The sequence below is a fragment of the Anser brachyrhynchus genome (genome assembly GCF_964034855.1).
Source record: "Anser brachyrhynchus genome assembly, chromosome: 11".
NCBI classification, from domain to species: domain Eukaryota; kingdom Metazoa; phylum Chordata; class Aves; order Anseriformes; family Anatidae; genus Anser; species Anser brachyrhynchus.
The window spans coordinates 12854328-12876142 of NC_137706.1; the positions used below are offsets into that span (position 1 = coordinate 12854328).

The window sequence follows — 21815 nt, forward strand, 5'->3', positions numbered from 1 at the left end:
GCAGAGGCTGTTTCATACTGTCGTTTTGTGAAATACACTAGACAATGGGACCCAGATCACTATTGGAACCATCTGGGTGCCACTAAAATGCAAACAATAAATCATCCTCAAATTAAGGCTTAAAATTCCAAGTCCTCTTGAATTGAAAGTAATTTGTTCTAACTCAAATCTTATTGAAAAGTTTGATTAATTTACATAATCATTTGCAGAACTTAGTACACACCGTATTGTCTTTCAGTATTAAAATAGTACTCATACTATTAGCATTTTTATGAGTTAATTATTACAGGTATTCAGATTATGTCTGAAAAAGATACAGACGTGCATTGTTTGAATATTTAGCATGTAGGTTCTTAGGCAAAAAGGAAAATGACAGCTGTTTAGCCTGTTGCTCTGCATGCAGTTACTAAACAAGTCTTATGAGACTTCATTGTTTGGGTGTGTTAGTTTGAATAGATGTGATATTTAATGAAACATTGTACTTCAGAATGATTTCTTTTTCTCAAGAATATCTTTACTTTTACATTATTTGAAGTAATCTAATCTTCTTTTAAAATACCTAATCCCAGTTGATTTCATTGTAAGCACTGTTTTATTTATACCTAGAATTAGCTCTTAGTTCTGCAGTGAGCTCTGGAACACATTCTTCAGGATGTATTTTACTGACTTTTTTTTCTTCTTTTCTGCTCTGGTCCTGTGGAGTTTCCAGGATCCACAGTAAATGCTCTCTGGTAGATGGCTATATCATTTTCCAGAAGTATTGGTCCATGTAGAATCTAACTGATTGTTTAGGACTCTATCCAGACAAGAACTGTCATGGATTCCACAGTCTCCTTATGTGTTTCCCATGAATACAAACAATAGTTCAGGGGTTAAAAAGCTTCACAGATCTGATTCCAGGAAGCCCAGACCCACCATTCTGGTAGCTACTACTGTAAGCATATTGATGGCAATTCTCTTGGAGCATTATATGGATTTATTTATTTTTTTTTTGCTTTTGATTTCAGTGTATTAGCGGAGTGTGGGGAATGATGGATGCCACCTGCTATGTGCATCTGCTTTGATCCATTAATGTTATGTGAATAAAAGAAGGACAATCTAGTCTTGTGCCCTCACCTTCACTTACAGAATTGGAACTTCCAAAAAAGAAAACTTCCTACTTTTTTTTTGTGTCGCTGTGTCAATAACACGTCTGTGTAGTTACATTACAGTTCTGTTTACGTGGCTATTTGCTGACTTCTTAAAGGAGATGCACAGCTGATGCCCCAAGTTCCAGCTGAGTCAGTAGATCTGGCTTTGTCTCTCTCTTTAATTACCACAGTGTTAACTACAAATAGTATGTTCCTAATTGACCACATCTTCTGCAATATGTCTACACCATTCAGTTGGGCACGATCCTCATAAACAGAAATTCTCAAAAGTTTCTGTAACTTGCTCCAGAAGCAGTAAGTAATGCATAAGTTATTTACACATGCTGAGGCACAAAAGTAGCTGCTGGAGGTACTGATGTGGCTTTCAAAACCTAATTTAAGTCTCTTTCCAGTGCTGCTCTGCACAATGCAGTGGTACAAGGTTCACTCAGGATTCGGTACCCCAGCACTGCAGTAAATTTGCAGGTTTGCCCGTTAGTTGCTAAATTGTATGTACAGAGCCTTCAGTTATCTCAGCTTTCCTGAGAGCTAGAGATAATGAATAATTGCTTTCAATGAAAGAAGTATGCAGTATAAAACTTAACATTAGTAGAACAAGTCTTTTGTAAATTAATGGAAGAGCCAGTCTGTTAAACCTAGGGATTTTCTTAAGCATCTATCACTACAGTATCTAAATATTTATAGGTAGCTTAGACTTGTAAGTTCAGTCCTATTTGGACTTCTCTTTTGCATTCATTCTTCAAGAACCACCGTTTCTCTCTGAGTATAATTTGTGTATGTTAGATTTCTTGTTAATGCGAAAGAACTTCATCAGAGGGGATAGTAACAGCCTTTTAAGTTGTTATAGTTTGTAGCTGTGTGATCTCCCTCAGCAGTGTGTTCTGGAGCGCATCCATGGAGTATGAATCACTTTTTCCCATTTGTGTGCTTTGTCTTGAACTTGGAAATTTTTGTTTGTTCAGCTCTTTAGACAGGTTGTGTATGGGGAAGTCTTTGGTATTTTTCCAGCATGATGATGATTAAGTAACCTGATCAAATCAACATGCAATCTGTGCCCAGAAGTTGGGGGCAGGGGAGGGGTACGACACACGACTGTCTCTTTTCTTTATTTCAAGTGTATAAAGTAATGGTAAAACTTTCAAGCTCTCAAAAGGAGAGCATTTTTTTTTTAAATGATATATTCTGTCAAGGAATCACCTTTAAGTTTCTAGGCATTGGTTAAATGTCCCTGTATAGGGCATCAGAATGGGTATGACTCAGTCAGATTCTTCTATGGTTAGTCAGTCGTTATTTTTATGTTAAAAATAAATGTAAAAACCTAAGTTTGGAAACCAAAGTTTCATAGCATTTATTTCTGAGCTCTGCTTGCTTTGGTTTTCAGCCAGACAACCCTATGCATGTTCATTTACCACCTAGATAAATGAGATTGCATATCTCTTTTTCCATGTAAATGATAACCCATTTAAGTTACCAGGATTATGTACATACTTAACAAATTAGAACTTTTTTTAGGGGCTTAACATACTATTTTGAAACATTGAACCTACAATATTCCCTAGTAAAAAATAACCATCTTCTAGCATAGACGTTTTCCTAACTTCCCGTAAAATGTAATTTTTCTGATTGTGCTAGGTGTTATTTAGCATTTGAGGTATTAAAATAGGACTTGACAATTTGATGTTTGTAAGGAAATTCTCCATCTTAATCCATTTTTTTTTTTATTTTTTAATTCTTTCTTTTTTGGTTTGTGTTACTTAAATAGACTAAGAAATTTTGCTTGGCTTGAAATAGCATATGGCAATTAAAAGTATTTGTCAGAAGAAAAGGTTTGTAACGTTGGAAGAAGTTTATAGCACTAAGTTAAAATTGATAGTTTAGGGAAGTTTGTTGCATCCTTGTTATTTTTTAATGTTAGTGCTAATGTATTTCAGAAATGATCATGGTGTGTTGTCCTCAGTTATTGTCATAACTATCACTGTTCTCACAGTAGTTAATACTTACCTGCATTCCTTTTCCCATGAGGACTTTGTTTAAGAAATGGATGCAGTGTTGTCTTTGTTTTCCTAGTAAAATTATATTACCTGTAACTGCATCTAGTGAGAAAATCTATGGTCATTTAAGTGAAATAACTACTTTTGAAGATAACTAGATGTTTGGCATACTCTATGGTAGTCTGAGAAGTGCAGGGTATATAGGATGAACTGGGATAAAGATTTGTCCAGTCATTCCCTTATCACGTTAGATCTGAAATCTCTTCTAGTGGAGGGCCCTTGAGATATTAAGCTGCAAGAACAGCTCTGTAAAAGACAGAAACAATGATATTAAGCCATCTGTCCGTTTCGTCGGGTGTGAAGAACATAGGACACAGAAATGAGCAGAAACCTTCAGTTCTTATAAATTCTGATAAGATCAAACTGACATAATATTCTAAATAAGAAATTCTTTCTTGGAAACTGATAATTTTCTGAGCACGAGTTGGTGTTGTTTGCTGACTGGCAATTAAATTTGTTTTTAAAAAATTTGTACACAGATAAATGCAACCAAATTAAAAAAGCTATCATATGCTTCCTGTGCAAATACTACATAGTGTTTCTAGTTCTTGTTTTCAGCTTAAGTAGCTAATAGGCATTCCAGAAAACTGCCCCCTCTACTTTCATGTTGTATACTTCAGAGATTAAAATTACCTGAAATGTACTAGTAAACCTTTGCTTTATCTTACATTACTTTTTTTTTTCCTTCTCTCTTTTTATAGATCATTTCAAGTGACCCGTTCTGGGTACCAACCACCGAGGAAGAATATTTGCACTTTGGGGAAAAGGCAGACTCTGAGAACCAGGCCCGCAAGTACATGAATGCAGTTAGAAAGCGAAAGGGACTTTATGTAGAAGAAAAAATTGTGGAGCATGCTGAAAAGCAAAGAACTCTCAGTAGGAATAAGTAGCTGTGTCTGCTTCCTTTCCCTCCTGACTCAGCTAAGTGCGTGTGGATAATTTTCTATGCAGCAGATTCAAAATTCCATCTGGACTTGTTCTTTTACACCGGTTTTCTTACACATGATAATGTCCATGGCTTATGTTTTGAAAAATGTAAGCCTTTCCAACTTTTATACAGAGAGAATAGTTTATTTATTTAAATAAAGCCTAGGTATATTCCTTGGAATTGGTCTCAATTTTTAGAACTTTCTGCCCTGTTGCTGTCACGGGATTAGGAACTCCCAATTTAATTTGTTTCTTTCTGATTTATCAGATGAAATTCCATTTAGAGTTGGTTTGCTAGTCTGTTGCAAATAAACTATGCAATAAATTTAGCTTCTTAATGTTTTTGACTCTATTTTTAAAATTGATTTTCATTTCTATAATGTATTTGTTGCTCACAAGTACTTTCCATAGTTACCTATGTGCAAACAGATGTAAGCTTACCAGAACTTTTATTCTGTTCCTCATGTAAACAGTCATCTAAATCAGGTGATGCTCTCTCTGCTCCCAGGTTGTAGCAATGCATCTTCTTTAAACCAGAAGGCAAAAATAGTACACGTGGAAAACTAAGCACTGCAAACCAGGCAAGGTTTTTCTTTTTTCCCCTCCTTAGAAAAACATTGTGTAAAAAAGTTTACATGATTATCCTAAACTGGGAGCTGCTGTCTCTGAACTAGGCACACAGCTATCCCTGCCAATCCTGTTTGAGTGTTTACAGACTCTTTGCAGAAATTTCTACCCGTTCATCCTGTTGTGTTGAATTCAGTGAAGGGAAACACTTGCAAAAACATACAAAATGTCTTGCTGTTTGCAGGTGTCTAGGATGCAGAAGTCTCCAGAATGATTCAGACCAACAGTAACAGGAAAAAGTCCTGAAAGGATGTTAAGTTTTAGTAAAGAAAAATGGAAATCATGGACAGGAGAAGAGAAACATGGTGCATGAACTACCTTCTCATTTGGCTGTTTTGAATTGTAAAAGGGAAGGACTGAAGAGATAGCTGTCCTTGAAGAGTTTCTGATACTTAGTTAAATGAATGGGTAATTAAGTCCTTGAATTTTGCGCTGACCGACTTTCTGCTATATCTTGTGTTTACTATTGGCAAAGTGTTCTGTTTCAGCTAACCATGTAAACAGGCTGTTCTTTTCTTTCTAGAATATAACCACTTCTTTAATTTGTGATGCGGTGCATTCCTTTAGCACCAGCTTGGCCTTTCTGAATAAATATTCTGTGTGTGTCAATTAGTGCAGTAGGCAGAAGTTAACTCATATCAGTTTTGCTCCTTATGGGAAAGGAAACTGTTACTTGTTTCACAAGTAGAATGATTCTGAATGCTTAGCTTTTATTTTAAATAGCAGCTTTTTCTTTTCCAGTCTGTTTGCTTTCATTATGGAAATGTTTCCTTTTAAGACTGTGCTTATGAATTATTCAAGCAAATGATATTTGCCTTCCTTAGAAGGTTGTTCCATACATTGTTGTTGTTCTGCAAGGGGTATGTCTGCACAGCAGCCCTATTAGAGCTTGTACAAATATACTTAGGTAGTTTGGGCATTGCCAGCTGTATATCCATGGAAGGCATTATAACTGCCTGCAGAAACTGCTTAAGACATAAATAAATGTTTGTGTAATGAGATCTTGGCTACTTACAGCTACACTGCTAGCTGAATCCAAGATACAGTTAGGGATGTCTGGCCTCCAGTCAGAAAGGTGCTTACATATTAAGTAGCTCTTCAGAGCTGGGTAGGTTGCTCATTGTTGTGACTATGTAATTGTTAACTGTAATCTACTGTACTCGTGTAAACAGAAAAATCATTAACATAGATTTTAAAAGATTTAGCTTTCATATTTGGTTATGTCATATTTTCAGATTTCCTTTCAGATTGCATCTCAAACAGCATGAAGATGGGTTTGCAACATCCTGAATTAATTCTTGTTATTTATAAAGAGGGAAAGCTCCGCTAACTAGCAGAAGAAAATCAACCTGCAAGTGCTAGATCTGTTTTCTTCAGTAATGGTTTCTAGTGCAAAGATAATCTAATTGCTTACATACAATGAATCTCTAAATACATAGCTGTTTTTTGCCTCGCTTTCTTATATATAACTTTATGACATAATTTTGGAAAATGTCTGCAAAGCAAGGTAAATAACTTGCTGATGGAGCAAGCCACGGAAAGGCTGAATTGAGTGGTAGCCATTATGTCATTTCATCTTCCAGTGCCAGTTTTATTGCTAAGTATAATACATATTTAAAGTGAGTGTACACAGCTTTTAAAATACTTTATTTGTATAAATGTTTAGTATATTTTTAACTTTAAAAAAGGCACTCTTCATGTGATTTGGCTCTATTGAATTTACTAGAATCAAAGCTCCTTACAACTGATAATTTACAAAAGCACCAGTAAACTTCTAAGTGGTAATATATATTAGAGAATGATAATTATTCATTGGGCAGATACTCCAAATGATTCTACTTTGTAGAAAGAAAAGAAGAAAGAGAAAAAAGAAAAAAGAAAAAAAAAAAAACACAAAAAGAAAACATAAGAGCAGAAGCTATATTTCTCCAGGGGGAGAAAAATGAAGACTAAGCTGTGGCCAGCAAGCTCCTTCCTGTTTTCTCTGGCTGTGCTCCTTTTATCTTCTTGCTTTAAAGATCTTATTTTTCTTCAGCACTAATAATTTAGGTGATTGACCATCTTTTTCCACAGATTTTTCTTTTCTTTCAACAAATTTCTCTTACATTTTAAAGCAGGAGTCCAAAGGAGAAATCAAAGTGTAACTGGAATGTTGTGCTGCATCTTCTTTCCTATTACCCTCAGTTTAGGCCTTCAGCTGCACCTTCAACATTACTGTTAACGAGGACAGAGACAACAGAGATGCAAAATATTTTTGAACCAAAACAAAATTCCCAAATTAAGTCTGAATACAATATCTCAACTTTCTGCTAACCTTACAAACTAACTTCTTCTTGAATGAGACACTAATATTTGGAAGCTTATTCTATGATAAATGGAACATGGCACTCATTCACAGTCAGCTGCTGTGCTAACATGGAGAGAGAACCATGCAATATTTGAACTGTATACTGTAGTTTTGATTAAAGAAAAATTTTAGTATGAGTGAGTAGTTTTGGTTATAAGTGATTTTGGAATGCTTATTACATTGAATACTTAATCTGATAGCAGAGAGGTCCTGGCAAAATTCTTGAACTCCAAGGGTCTACTCTTTTGGGTTGTAACTCTTTACAGTTTGGGATTGGTTAAGCATTCACAATTTTAAGTGTCTTTTACATTCCTCCCAGTGCTTTTCTGGGCATGCTGTTGGGTTATAAATGCATCGGGAAAGCCCTAAGTCTCTAGGAAAGTAGTGAACAACACAGTTCAAGTACCTTACAATCTTCTTGAATACTCCCACTAGCATAAGAAGAGAGAGGTGGGTGAAATCAGGCATTACAACAGATGATAAATCAATCAACTAGATTCCTTCCATGAAAAAACATGGGTTGGAAAAGTTTTTAGCTCAGCTGGAGGAATCTTTAGTTGATCTTTCAGACAGCCAGATTGAAAGGAGCCTTAAACAAAGGAGTTTGTCACAGCTAGAGCTTGCATATTGCCATTCTTGAGAAAAATCGTGAGTGTATTGGAGCTAGGGGTCACCTGTTTGTGCAACTACTTGAGACTCATGAGGATGAAAGAACCTCAGCTTTTGCTGAGTGCTGCTTGTTCTTTGTTTCCACACAGGGGCAAGGGGAATAAATATCTCCAATACAAATGAGAAACTGGACATCAGTTTCCTTCTCTTACTTTATGCAGGTGGTGAATAACCGGAACTTGGCAATTTTGTGAGTAAAGAACCTCTCTTGATTGGACAGGTATTTCTTAAATGTCTGAAACCTTTTTTCATTTATAAACCTAGTGCTAGACAAGTACCATTTACACGTAAGGAACAGAAGCTTGTGGATCTGCTTAAACCTTCCACGGTGTGACTTGGCAACTGAACTGGAACTGGGAATTCAGGTGACTTTTCTCTTGGCCTTCATCGTATCAACTTAAGTTCTGTGCCAGGATATCTTGAAGTCTTGTTCTTGTTTTAGGGTTTCTTCTTTCTATTTTAGTTTGTTTAAAAAGTCCTGTGTAGAGTTTCTCTGAGCTTCTTCCTAGTTTTCTTTGTAAGCAAAGGGGCACAAGCTGTTTTTATGAAAAGCTGAGGCCATAACTCAGGCTTCTTGGGATTTTGTGAAGGTGGGATCCAAAAAACTTGGAGAAAGATTGGTAGAATGTGGTGTAGAATCTCTAATTTTAGACCATGCACAGATATGTCTCAAATTTGCTAATATCTGTAATTTGCTTTTTTAGTACAGTCCTGAGAAGGAAAGCAGTGTGTTAACTTGAGATGTCTGTGCAGGCCTGGCTGACTTAACTGGTGCTCAGGAAAAAGTTTACATGCAACATAAAACATTTACATGTAAATACCATTTTGATGTAGCAATATTTCTGAATTTTGGTCTCTATTTGATGTGGCTTGGTCATATTCTTCATTGTGAATATGTGCTTTTTGATCTGTTTTGTGCTTGTTTGGATCTACTGAAAAGTAGATAAGATAAAAATGAATATTAATTTTTATAGTTTCTATTAATACATTGAACTGAAAGGTTTGGAGGCACTGGTCTTTTACAGCTGTATCATTCCATGATTATAAAACTCTTGCAAAGCATGACTAACAGGAGGAGAAAATAGATACCATAAAGTGATGTGGTTTGGGCTGTTTGGCAGAGACTTTTCTGTTTCAACAGATGCTGTTTTCCTACAGGAGCTTTATTTATTTATTTTTAATTTATCTTTCCTCCCCCTCTACTCATTCTTCCTCCTTCGCTTCCTATTTTACCAGGGATCTAACTCCATAAACTCCCCTCCCCCTCATTGATTCTTTAGAGGAGTATTTTTATTATTGATTTACTTACTTATTTTTACTGAAACCATTCATCTTCCTAAAGACTTGCTCATTCTGGAATTTGAACAAAAAAAAAAAGGCAAAATTTCAGTTGTGTTTTCCTGTTTGCATTTTTGATGGCCATGTGAAAGGATTGTCCTTCAGCCTTCAAAAAGTGGTATCTCTCATTGTTCTCCAGTGATATTCCTAGGTGCATTCCCGCCCCCCCCCCCCCCCCCCCCGAAAAGCTGCTGGTGTAAAAGGCTAACAATAAATAATAATCTACACAGCATCAAAATAGGCATTTCTCAAAAGAATCTGTAGCCTTTTTAAGCTCTGCTTTTCCTACATGTTCACAAACACGTTTGCTATCCCCCGAGAGGGAGGGGAATTCAGTAATGTTATGCTGCTTTTTGTGAAGTGGACACAAAGCACAGCTAAAATATGCATCTTCTCGAGAGGAATTACAAATGGGAGGCAGATTGATCATCATCACCAATTCAGTGCTGGCTTTTTTCCCATCTGTGGAGAGCTCTTTCCAGAATTTTCATATGGTTCTTTTACACTGTAATAAATTAAGTCAGGTAATGAATAAATCGCTCTTGTTTCATTGCTTTCTGAATGATTTATGCCAGTGTAAACTGCTACCCTGGAGTATAATGCCATTTGTTTTGCTGTAGCACAAGTCTTAAGAGGTCTTAAGTCTGGGGCTTCAGTGATGACTCCACGACAGTCATGAGCACCATTGTCCCCTCTGTCATATTGTCCTGCAAGCAATAATTTCCTGCTCCCTCACACTTTGCAAATAAAAATAAAAATAAAGCCCAGAAACTTAAGGTAAAAAGAAGGCTATGGAGGAGCAAAAGGAATTTTGGAGAGGGTTAGCACAGAATGGCCTCCTAACTAGGTGCACCCTATGAATGCAATTTGTTGCTGTATTGATGACTTCAAACAATTTGAAGAAGGGGGTGTTCAGCTGTCTTGTGATTGTAAGGAAATGGTTTGGAATGGTCACTGTGCAATGCAAGCTGAAGTGCTGTCCGCAGAGGAACTGTAAGAAGGTTGATCATGATGAAAAGGCAGGTTTAGTCATGATTAAAGAGGACTTGAACTCCATGGCAGCTTCAGGAAGTCCACTCCTTTGCCACATGTGAAAGCAGCATAACTTTTTGGGCTAGATTTAATGCCTGAGTGCTCTGAGATCTTAATCCTACTTGGTGCAAAGGGGAGCATGCAAAGTCAACGTCAGGCATGTAGGAGTAGGGACTGAGATGACATAAATAAATCATAGTATGTGTGATACAAAACAGCAGTTTCTGGTTGCCTCTAACGTGTGTTTGAACAGAAGTCCTTATTTTTTGTTTTTCTAATGCTCTCCTTTACATGATGAGCTTACAGCAATCCACCTAACTCCAAAGACTGATTTATTTGCTCAGTGACACAGATGTATCCAGAGCCAATTGGTGCTGTAATACACTAACAGGTGATGGAGATGCTATGGAGCATACTTGAAGCTAATTGTTTGCTGTCTTTCTTCTCTTGTCATGGTAGCGTTTACCTTTAGGAGGTCAAGAGAATGGCTCTTCAGAAAAAACTGGCATTGCTTCAGGGAGTGAGTGACTGACAGAAGGAGCTGTGTAAGTGGCAGCTGAAGCTGCACTTCCCCTGGAGACTAGGCACAGTATGTTCATGACAAGTGCTGCTATCACTAGTCTGGGGATTGAAAGCTGATCCTGTTCAGGAACCCAAGTCTTCTCCTTGTAATGTTGCTGTCGTGTAGTATGAACAGCTTAGGAAGGTTATTTTAAATTAACCTTCTTGTAATAAAACAATGTCTAGTCTGTTCCTATCACATCCAACATTGTAAGCATCAAGGCCAGTGCGTAATTCAGCTGCAGTTGGTGTGAAAGAGAAAGGCTAGAGAATAAATGTAAAAATGCCGTGAAAAACATCACATTGCACTTATATGGGTGCCTTTATAGTAACTATATTAATTGCATAATCAGATTGCATTGTTTCTCTACAAGTGCTCAATAATAAATAGTGTACAAGCACGCTGTATGAAAAGATAGGCTGTCCTGACAGGCAGAGTGTAATTACCAGTCAGGGCATGCCTTCTGTGCCATCTTGCCTTTGTGATGGAAAGCATGAAGAAACAACCTCTGTAGCTTTTTCCTCTGTCTCTCTTGCTGTCCTGTGGATTTCATAGCACCTCCTTGACTGCAGCAGGCTTATCATTTAAGGGAGCGTGGTGCATTCCCAGCAGCAGCAATTCCCTGGGTTCCAGTTTACTGACTGCATTGAAAGCAGTTCTGTGTAACCTTGTTAAGCCCTTTCTGCTGGGACCCAGCAGTGAATCATGACTTCTGTTGAATCTTTGCTGCTGGGACAGGTGGAGTCTACAGAGCTAAACAGTATCTGTGTGCAAGGATCTTTGAAGAGATGTTCTGAGATCCCCAGACTGCGTGAGAGTGGGAGGCCCAGGGTCAAGGAATTACAGAGCTTCCTCTCCTCTTGTGTAGGAGAATGCTGTAAGGGAAACTAAAATTTTCTTTCTAATGGTTCTCTTTCAGTTGAGCACCCCAAAGCTGAATATTGCTAGGAGCATGAAGCTTGGGCTGGAAGAGTTTAGGCCTTAGGAGAGGGAAATAAAGTAACTGTCCTGCTTTCTGATAGCTGCCGGTTGTGCTTGAGCTTGTCAACACCATTTCTTCCAAGCCAAACAGAAGTTGCTAAAACAGTGCTTGACAAAGGAAAATATTTAAGTGTGTAGACAAGAGAGGTGGTGACTGACATACTGGATTCTGCAAGCTCCAGAACAAAAGCAGGTAACTTATTTCTCTGAACAGAAAGACTGAAGCTATAGATTTCCTCATAGCTAACTGAAAAAATTGCCAAATGGCTGCATCTTCTGAACATATTTGAAGGGTGAAGTAACTTTAAGGTTCCCTTGCTTTTGTTGTATAAACAGCTTTAGTATTGATATTAGCAGTTTGAACTTGAGCAATGTCATTGTCATATGATGTGTGATTCACTCGTAGACAATCAAGAGAGAAGTTACCCGGTTCATACTTTTGGCCATGTTAACCCAGAGACAGTATTTCCATTTAGCAGGCTGCCAAAGGAAAACAGAGACCAAAAGAGCTGGAATTCAGTGAAGCTGGATATTAGCTTTAACCTGGGCTGGGAGAAAAGTGAAAGAACAACAAAGGAACTGTTTGGTGAAGAAAATCATACACACTCCCAGTTGCACTGTTAGCAAATTTTCAGACAGCCTTTGGTATTCTATGTGACTGGCATGGCATTTGCATTAGGGTGGTAAGTTGCCTCTGTGGAAGATACGCCCTCCTTTGTGACCGATTACATGGAAGTGTGGTGTGTAATACAGCCTAACTTTCAGTTTTAATACATATAGATTGAGGTTTAGGACCAGAATCTCATTTTGGGTAAATCATTGTGGTTTCTGTGACTTCAGTTGAGTCCTGTTTTGATTTCTGCCAGATGAGGAGCTGGGTTTTGTGCCACTTTCATTTTGTTCTTGACTTGCAAAGTAACAGGTATTTGTGGTGATAATAGCAGAGCCTTTTGTATTTATAGTATTTTTTTTATTTTTTTTTTTACTGGAGAGCAGCAATATGTCTGCAGGCTTGTGAGCACTCCTGTAAATAGCAAGCTACTGTGCATAAGGAGAATGTTATTGTTGCCAGCTACATGTTTTTGTGACAAATCTTGTGATATTTTGTTTTTCCTAAAAACCTCAGGTCTTGCATTTCATCAGAATCTCTGTTTTCATTAAAAAAAAAAAGTTTCCAGCTTGAAGTTGGCATCAAATTAGAGGAGAACATGAAAATGTTTGCAGATTCACCATGATGGCAGAAAAAACCAAATGCGTACAAGAACCCCCAAATATAGTATTTTGCTTTAAAAGCAACAAACAAAAAGTCCCAAACCACTAAGCAAATGAAAGACCTGTGGTTTTGAAGGACAGACTCTTAATGTCTGTGTTGTGGTCTTTTACTGTAACTGTAAAAGTGACTTTTGTAATACTTTTTATAAATGATTTATTTATTTATTTATGTTTCATTACAGATAAGCTTTTTGCAAAATCCTTCTTTAAAAAGAAAAGATGTTGAATCCTTTTGAAACACTGGTCACTTTATAAAACAGAGAACTGCTAATAGTCCCTGAACAGATGCCTTTTTCCTTAGATTTAATTCTTGATTTGAGTCTGCATGTTCCAGAGCAGAAGGGCTGGAGGCTGACAGTAAATCTTGTGCTAAAATATTGAGCCGTTGGGGGTAGGGAGGGGAATGATAGCCTTGGTTCTTTACTCCTTGTAGTATGTCTGCTGAGTTATTCCTGCTTTTTTTCAGGGTAAATGTTCAAAGAATAGTTGATTGTTTTATTTTTTATACCTTGGGTTTTCTCTTATAGACTTCAGGAAACAAAAAAGCACAGCAGCACAATTCCTTTAGCCTCTCGCTTGCCTCAGAGCAGACAAACAAGCATGTTTGTACTGTGCATTTACTGGAGAAGTCAGTGCGAATTCTGTGAATCTAAGTGCTTAGGCTAAATCTTTGGGTGACTTAGGCAAGTGATACTGAATGAACCTACAAAATGGACTGGCTCTTTCCTTCTTTCACTGATTCTTATGAATCAGCCTTTCTTTGCTCAGTAAGAGAGAAGAAAGACTTGATACTTCAGTCTTGCACAATACCATCATCCAGCCTTTCAACATAAGTGACAAAAAAGACAAATTATGTTTGATATTTTAGATGTAAAAATCTATTTGAAATTGAATACTTCAGATCAGCTTTAACCATCCTGAATAAGTAATGAAGGGCAACAAATTACAGTGTGAGCTTTTCACTCTGCATCTGTTGACAATAAATTCTGTTGTAGGTGCAGCAGTAATCAGGGACAGAAGATAGAGAGACGGTTACTGGAGAAATGGGCAAAATTTAATTTTGAAAATTGTGCAACCAGAAGTAACATTATAGCAGTGAAAATAAGAATTTGGAAGATTCAGAGACCTCGCTACAACAAATACTATTTTGGAAAGGTTGATGGAGTTGTTACAGAAAAGGTTTGCAAAAATGATTTCCTGATAGAGATTGAGATCCTGCAACTTCTGTTATTCCCAAATCAAAGGATATTTTCCATAACTTCAAGCTACATTGATTTTATTATTCCCTAGAAAACATTTTCTGTTTTAGATTCATGACAATGTAAGAGGTAACTGTGGATTTAAACAAATATTTTGAATCATAGGTGTAATTTCAGTGTTTCAAAGCAAAGCTGGGGACTTCCCCTGTTGTGGCATGTTTCTTCTTCTGATGCTGTGTCAAACCTCTTGGTGATGATATTTATCACTGGCTGAAAATGACACTCCCAAATAGCATCCTCCTTTTCCTTTGAGGTATAAAAATAGGGGAGAATATCCCAGGAACTCATCAAGATATCAAAAAATGTGTTTTCTCTTTTGCTTGAGCCCTGGCAAATGTCTTTTTGAACACTGCATAATTTGCTGTACAATGTTTTTTAAAAAGCTAAATGCATACTTGTGGGAAGCGAAATGAATGATTTGTGGCTTGTGCAGCAGAGGAGAAACTGATGGCAAAATCTGGGGTGTTTTTTCTAGGCTGATTGCTCAGGGATGTATTATAATATCTAATCAGAAGTCATTACCGGTTTATGCAGCATTAACTGATAAAGCCTTCCATACATAGACCTTGTTGTGTCCCTCAGGGCAGGATGGTTCTTCAACGGGCCACATTCCTGTGATCAACTGATAGGGCTGTGTGCATCATTCACCTTCACCCACACAGAGGATCTGCAAGGTGAGCAAACATTTAACTACATTGTGAGACAAGTCCAAAACTGCATTTCCACTAAAGGAACAGCCTTGGTGTTGTGTTTTTTTTTTATTATTATTATTGCTGGGTTTTATTTTTTTAGTTTTTGTTTGTTTTTAGAGGTTATCCTTACCTTCTGGAAAGAATACCCAGAGGCAACATATTGTGCAGAGGAGTCTCTTTTCTCATGACAATCGGACTTCCAGCACACCAGTATTAATCAGTAAGGAAGGACTTGATTTTAGAAACTCCGTAGGCTATACTGGGATATTGTGATGGCATCAGGTGGGAATAGCTGTGAATCATGCCTACCACCTAGAGGAGCATTCCCTGTAAACTCAGAATGCGTCACAAAATTTTGTCAAGCAAAAGTGTTAGAGTTTTGGTACAGGGCAAATGGAAGGAGGATGAGTGTTGATGCTAAGTGATGCAGGAGTTTGGAGGTAGATCTAATTTTACTGATATATATAAAAAGAAAATACTAAGTTAATAACTCCTTTTCTAAAGAATGTTTTGAAAACTGAGGAAGTCCTTCCCCACAGCTGTAAGATGCATTTAAATCACCCAGCGGAACCAGTGATCTGTATTCATGTAAATGTGTTTTGATGTCCTCTTAGAAGTTTAAATGAAACACCCACATCCAGGAAGCGAGTTAGCTCATGTGGGAACGCAACTGCAGTTCTTTATTAAACGGCCTATGTAGGACTTCTTTTTCACTTCAGAAGCACTGAACTTTGGCAATTCATATTTATCTGAGATGAAAGAGGCAAGCTAACAATTGAATGCTTATAACTTCTAAATAAGAGGAGACCTCATTACATATTAACCATTTGTACAAACTGTCTTAATTTGAGAAAGTTGATGAACTGCTGATTCTTGTTGCAGATGATTAGCATCACTCCCTGTTCTGGAGACACAGTTTTTCTTTTCACCACAGCACAACCACCACTTCCCTCCATGTCTATAGGAGAAACACAACCTATAGGATTCTGTGTAAATCACTCTGGGAGTAACAAAAATGAGGATCTTTACTCAGCTAAGTGTAAACTTGTGCAATTCTATTGTCTTGGTAGCTAACATTATTTAGCCAATGTTGTAGCTTTGTTAAGTCAATGAAGCTAAACTATTCTGCTTGAAGACCTATGAAAATCAATAGGGGATTTTACTATTTAGACTGATTCATATCTTAACCAGCCTGTGGAATTTTAGTGCAGGGAAAAGATTTATTTTAAATCTTGCATAAAGGTTCAAAAGCAATCTTCCCTTTTCTAGTGAGTCCTATTATTTTGTTCCATGTAGGTACTAGTGCTTCTATTTGAAATGGAACCAAATGTACTTTCTGTTCAAATTTACATATGTTTAACATATTTTCTTTGTAATACTTTAGCAAAAATAAATGGATCAGGACCCTTGCATAATAAGCTTTTTCATGAGTGAAGCTTGAGAGCAAAATCTACAGCGCTCTACTGTATTACGTTGGAAAAAGTGCTGCCTCAGTAGCTTTTATCTAATGCTCAGCATAGTCTACGTGTAGGTTTGCTTGATTATTGCTCCTTGGAGCAGACAAGTATATGGAATGATCTCATTCTATTGTTAAGATAATTTGTCTTTGGGGATTCTGACCTTCTTCACATTTCAATGACATCACCCTTTTTACAGACTGTAAATCAGTAATGTTGACTCCTGGCCTTGCTAATAAAACCTGCAGAAATATACCGTAGAATACAACGTGCTTATGTTAATATTGTTAGATATGCAACTACCTTAGCTGCTCAAAACAACATTTTAAAGATAATAAATTGGGATACATATAGCCACATTTAATGTTTCTAACGTGCCTGTTACATGTCACTCTACTGGTGTGGTACAAACATCCAGTAACTTAGGCATTTTCTTTTAATTTTGTGATCAAAATAGCTTTATTAATTAGCCTGAGACACAGCAGCAAAGATAAACTCTTCTCCACAATCACCAACTTTTAAATTTCAGAAACATAGCAAAAAATCAAAATGTATCAGTTTACTTCCAGCAAATGTCCTTCATTTATAGAGAAAGCCAATCTTATGTGAACCAACAAACAGTTTTTTCTCATTTAACACCACATGTTTTCAGTAGAGCTTCTTGCAAATGGTTCTTTCAAAATACTTCTGAATGGTGCATAGCAGTTTCTTTAGTAAATACTTTCATGTAGTCATCCAGGGTATTGCAAGTAGTGAAGAACTCCAATTTCTCTGAGTCTGAAGGACTGAATTTTCTTGCCACAGCCTGTAACAGGGTTGAAGCAAAGAAAGCCTCTTTCCTTTGTTGGTCCTTCCCTGTGCTGGCCTGCATGTATTTTGTCTTCAGAGCGTTACTGCTTTTCTCTGTTATTGGTCTTAAAATTTAGCGCCTAATGAATGCCTCATATAACTGTGCTAAAATCAACCAAATCAAAGCAGTGTCTTCACATTGATTTGCATACGGTAACTTTTACTCTTTCTCCTGCTTTTTCAGTTTCATGTTTTGTTGTAAGGCTTTTGACATGCAACAGGAAGAGAAAACTGTCCCTAGGAAGATACGACTGCAAGGTACCTATGCTGCCGGACAGTTTGGGAACTGGTGGAAGACCATAGATGCTACTTTTGACCATTTTTAGATAGACGTCATTTGAGGCTGACATGTCCTTTTTGGCTTATTAATGTGATCTGTGTCCTGTCCTAAATTAAAGGGAAAATGAGTAAAAGAAAAGCTGCTTGGCAGTAGCTGCCAATGTGTACAGTGATGTGCAAATACAATTTCTGTGAAGTTCCTGTCTCTGGGATTAGTTTGCACGGAAAAAACAGAAGTTCATAAGCCCTGCATTTCTGTACAAAGCTAATTGCAGTTGAAATAACCTCATCTTCACTTCAAGTTATGTATCAGTTCCAGGTCCAGTGATTCTATAAATGTTTTTAAAAACTTTGCTGTGCTGAAGTGAGATTCACATGTAGAAAAGATTAGGTTTGTCCCCTTTTCCTTTCCTCCTTCCAGCGTGTTCTTTTTTCTCTTTGCCTCTTTTGCTTTAATCCTTATTTTCCTGGGAAGCTCCAGAGCTGTTGAACATCCTGCAGTCTTCCTTGTCTTTTGACTGTTCTTCCCAACCAGCCAGTGTGCACTGTTTCGATAGTTAGTTTATTTAACAGTACTCCCCTGAGCTAAAACTAAACCTGAAATCATCATCCCACACTTCAGTGTCATTCTTCAAGTTTCTTGCTGAAAGAATTGTTTTCTACATAAGAGTCCATGGGAGGTATATGTCATGTTAAACTTTTTTTCTGTTTTAAAGGAAATGTCAATAACAGCCAAGTTATTGACAGACAAGTGAGACTGTCCTCATATATCCAGACATTTCATTCAGAATTACATTTCATCTCACAGATGTGTTTAAAATGATCTGTGCAGTTTCCGTTTCTTTGTGTACAGAATTATGGGCTGTAGACAGTGACTTCTGGGCCTTTTAGAGCTGCTGATCAGAAGGTAAATGGGACTGTGTTGTGCTCTTTATGCATTTTCCAGCTGGTTTTGCTTCTAACCTTTAGCGTTCCTCATGGGACGCTGATGCAAATCTGCATTCACTTTTTTTCTCTCTATGTATAATACACAAGACCTAAAGGAAAGCAATAATTTGCAGTATTAGGAAATGTGGCTTGGTGTCCCTGTCCCCAGTGTAAACGTGCACATTTAAATATGAATGAAAGTGGGCCAGCACTGCCTTGTAGCTGAGGCACAGACTGCCTGTTCTTTCTGGTTGAAGTACTGTATGTTGTCGGCTTTTTTTTTCCTTTGCTGAACAACACCTACCATATGGGCTGAGCTTCAGCCAGTCAACTACTAAATTACAAACACTCTTTTGACTGTAAATTGAATGGAAAAGGATGACAGTTATTTCTTTCCTCCCGTGGCCCCACCACAAGAGCACCTGCAGTCAAAAGCTGGCATTCATGCTCTGAAAGGCACCACATGCTTCTATTGTTAGCCGAGCAGTATCTAACCTTGGCTTTGCTTACCCCGCTCCTATCGCAGTGAGAAGATTACAAAGATAAGAGCCTCGCTTTTGAACACAAGCTCACTTAGAGACATGTCTCAGCACTTATCCACAGTGTTTTGTTTCCACTGAAGGAAGTGCAGCTACGCTTAGGAAGATGGCTATCTGTGGTATCCTTCACAGAGCAGTCTGTGACTTAGGCACGTTTACCTTATTTATTTTGAAGTTTGTTATGAAATTGTAACTGCTGTCTCTGAAAGCTTCAAAGTGGCTGGTTCGGCTCGCTTGCAGGATTGTCTGGTTTCCAGCCTGAATGCCAGAATAAAACGATTCTGTTTTTTACCGTGGAAAGGTAGTGCGGGATGTGACCATCTCTGCATCCCCGGGGCAGGTTTGAACCAGAAGCCGCACAAAAGTGTGCAAAGAGGATTTGAGCAGGGAGAAACTGCTGATGTCTGGAAGCAGTGAACTGGGCAATCCATGAAGAGAGACAGCTGCTAGGCCGAGAGAGGTTCCTCGTATTCCAGCCCGCAGTGTGACAGCTGAGCTGGGGAGCAGGCTGTGAGCGGCCTGCAGCTGCTGCTGTCAAGGGCCCACCAGCCCTTGTGTTCTGGGAAGGCTGGTGAATCCGTCACCTGCTACATCCATTAACTCTTCCTTTCCTAGATATGTATGTGTTGTTGTTGAACTAGTCACAATGTTTATTCAGTCTGCGATTTAGAATTATTGGAAGGAGTGGGTGGCTTATTAATTAGGGCATTTTCTTTTATCTTCAGAGGCCTAAAGCTATGCGGCTGGCTAAGGTATTAGTGTTTTTGTTGAATTCCCCAGTGGATTCATAGATGCATTACACATTTGCCTCATGGCTTTCATTCAAAGACTCCTTAAAGTTCAGTGCCTACAACCATAAACTCTGCTCTTGGATCACTAGAGGGTAGTCGTTAGGTCAAGGCTGAGTGCACTGAAGAAAGTATCCAGTCCTAAGGAATTTATGAGGTGACCAAATAACATTCAGAATGTTAATTTACAGTTACTGCTTATGACTTAAAACTGTACCTATGGAGGCCTTAAATATTTCTGCTAACATTAAAGCCTCTAATAGTTAAACACAACCAAATAATTCTAACATTAAGTCAGCTGTGCAATTCTGATAATTATCTGACAGCATATAACATCAAACAAGTCGTGTATTTTTATACATCATACAGTGTAGTTGCCCTTCTCCCCAAAAGTGAGCGTGGCTGTTCATTCTTGGTTTCTCTTCCAGCCCTGGGCCTTCTTTTGGCATTCAGGTGTATAACTACCTTAACTAACATGTCTGGAAATTAATTCCCTGTAGTTATTAAGTTCAGAATACGAAAGTTAAATGTCTTTGGTGATTTTTTTTTTTTTAGTATATTCATTTGGGCCCTTGTTTACCTATGGTCTGTGCAGTTTTGAACGTTAATAGCCCAGGTTTCCATTACCTGTACCATTTACTAATATTTAGTCTTCACTCTTTCTTTGTTTCTGATTCTAAACATTTTATAGATAGAGCAGGCATATGAACAATGCTTGTTAATTTTCAGTAGAACATCTAGGTTTATTATTATTGTTGCTGTTGTTGTTGCTATTTTTCGTATTATTTAAAACAGGTTTGGAAACATGCTGTGGCATAGCTGACAACTGGAAATCTTGTAAGCTCTTTCACAGCTAATGTTGCACCTCGTCTCTCATGGTGAGCCTGCTTTTCACATCTTCTCCAGATTCTTCAAAAGTATTTTAAATGTGGCACATCATCTAGGAAGACAAGTCCAAGTTTGGGATAGCAATACAATCGTTTATATTTTAAGCTGCACTTATATTGCTAGCTTTTCAGTGTTTGCTTCTTGACAGTTTCCCCATGAGTATCTCCAAAATGTCTTGACTGACAACACTCCATCTGTTTTTTCTTCTATTGCCCTGTATAAAAACTCCTTTTTTGAATTATATGGGAAGGTGCATTGTTGCAGAAATGTCTTCAGTGTTCATCTACATAATACTGTAGAGAGGATAGGGGACGGAGAGCAGGGAGAAAAGGTATGGGATTGTGCAGAGTCAAGTGTGTAAAGGAGAGTGTGAAAATGTTCTGATGTGGATAAAATGCACGTCTTCATTTCTGCTTTTCTCCAGCACCCACTGCCCCAGTCTGTTCCCACAGAATGGTTAAGGTTGGAAGGGACCTGGAGGTCATCTTGTCCACCCCCCTCCTCCACCAGGGACACCAAGAGCAGGTTGCTCAGGACCAGCTGCGGTCAGGTTTTGAATATCTTAAAGACATCTCCCAAACAGATTTGTGCATACACCTGCGAGTTCTTGCTAGAACTGCCAAAATCTTTCAGAAAGGTGATTTCTCCAAAGAGGCATTCTAAGACCTGTTGGACCACAGAAGGTTTTGCATGCCAGTTTTGCCTATAATTTAAAATTTCACTTAAAAATAGAAGAAAAACCTGTGTGGAGTGGGGGGACAGAATTCCTAAATAAACAGCAAAAAATGTACATGTGGGGAGGAAAGCATGTATAAATGTCAACATCTGTTAGGCTTGATCACACCTACAAACAAGTTTCTCCTGTACAAAAACTTTTCAAACCTTAGAGATTCTCTGAAACATGCAGGTAGATTCAGAAATTCATATTTCTGCTGGAATTAGGTGTTTGAAGAGTGATATATGTTTCTTAACTACACTCTAGATGCAATATTATGAAGGGTGAATCCCATTCCTACACTAGTGTCTTTGGTAACTCAGTACGAGCTCTTATTAAGATATGCTCATTCTGGATTTGCATTTGCTCAGAAGTGTTTTGGAGTTGCATTCATTTTTCATGAGTCATGTGTTACCATCGCTTACCTTAAGTCATATATCCTGTTTTTCTGTCTTTTGCTAGCTC

The 21815-nt window shown here is 37.8% G+C and overlaps 1 protein-coding gene across 3 annotated transcripts in view; it reads left to right on the forward strand.

Annotated features, from left to right (window-relative positions):
- Positions 1 to 4467, forward strand: part of EFL1 (elongation factor like GTPase 1) — a 71863-nt gene extending 67396 nt beyond the window's left edge. For all 3 annotated transcript variants that reach the window (XM_080607174.1, XM_080607175.1, XM_080607176.1), the window contains one exon: positions 3904 to 4467. In XM_080607174.1, the coding sequence (XP_080463300.1) occupies positions 3904 to 4092 (189 nt within the window). In that variant the 3' untranslated portion in view covers positions 4093 to 4467. The remainder of the gene's footprint in view (positions 1 to 3903) is intronic.
- Positions 4468 to 21815: the final 17348 nt, after the last annotated feature.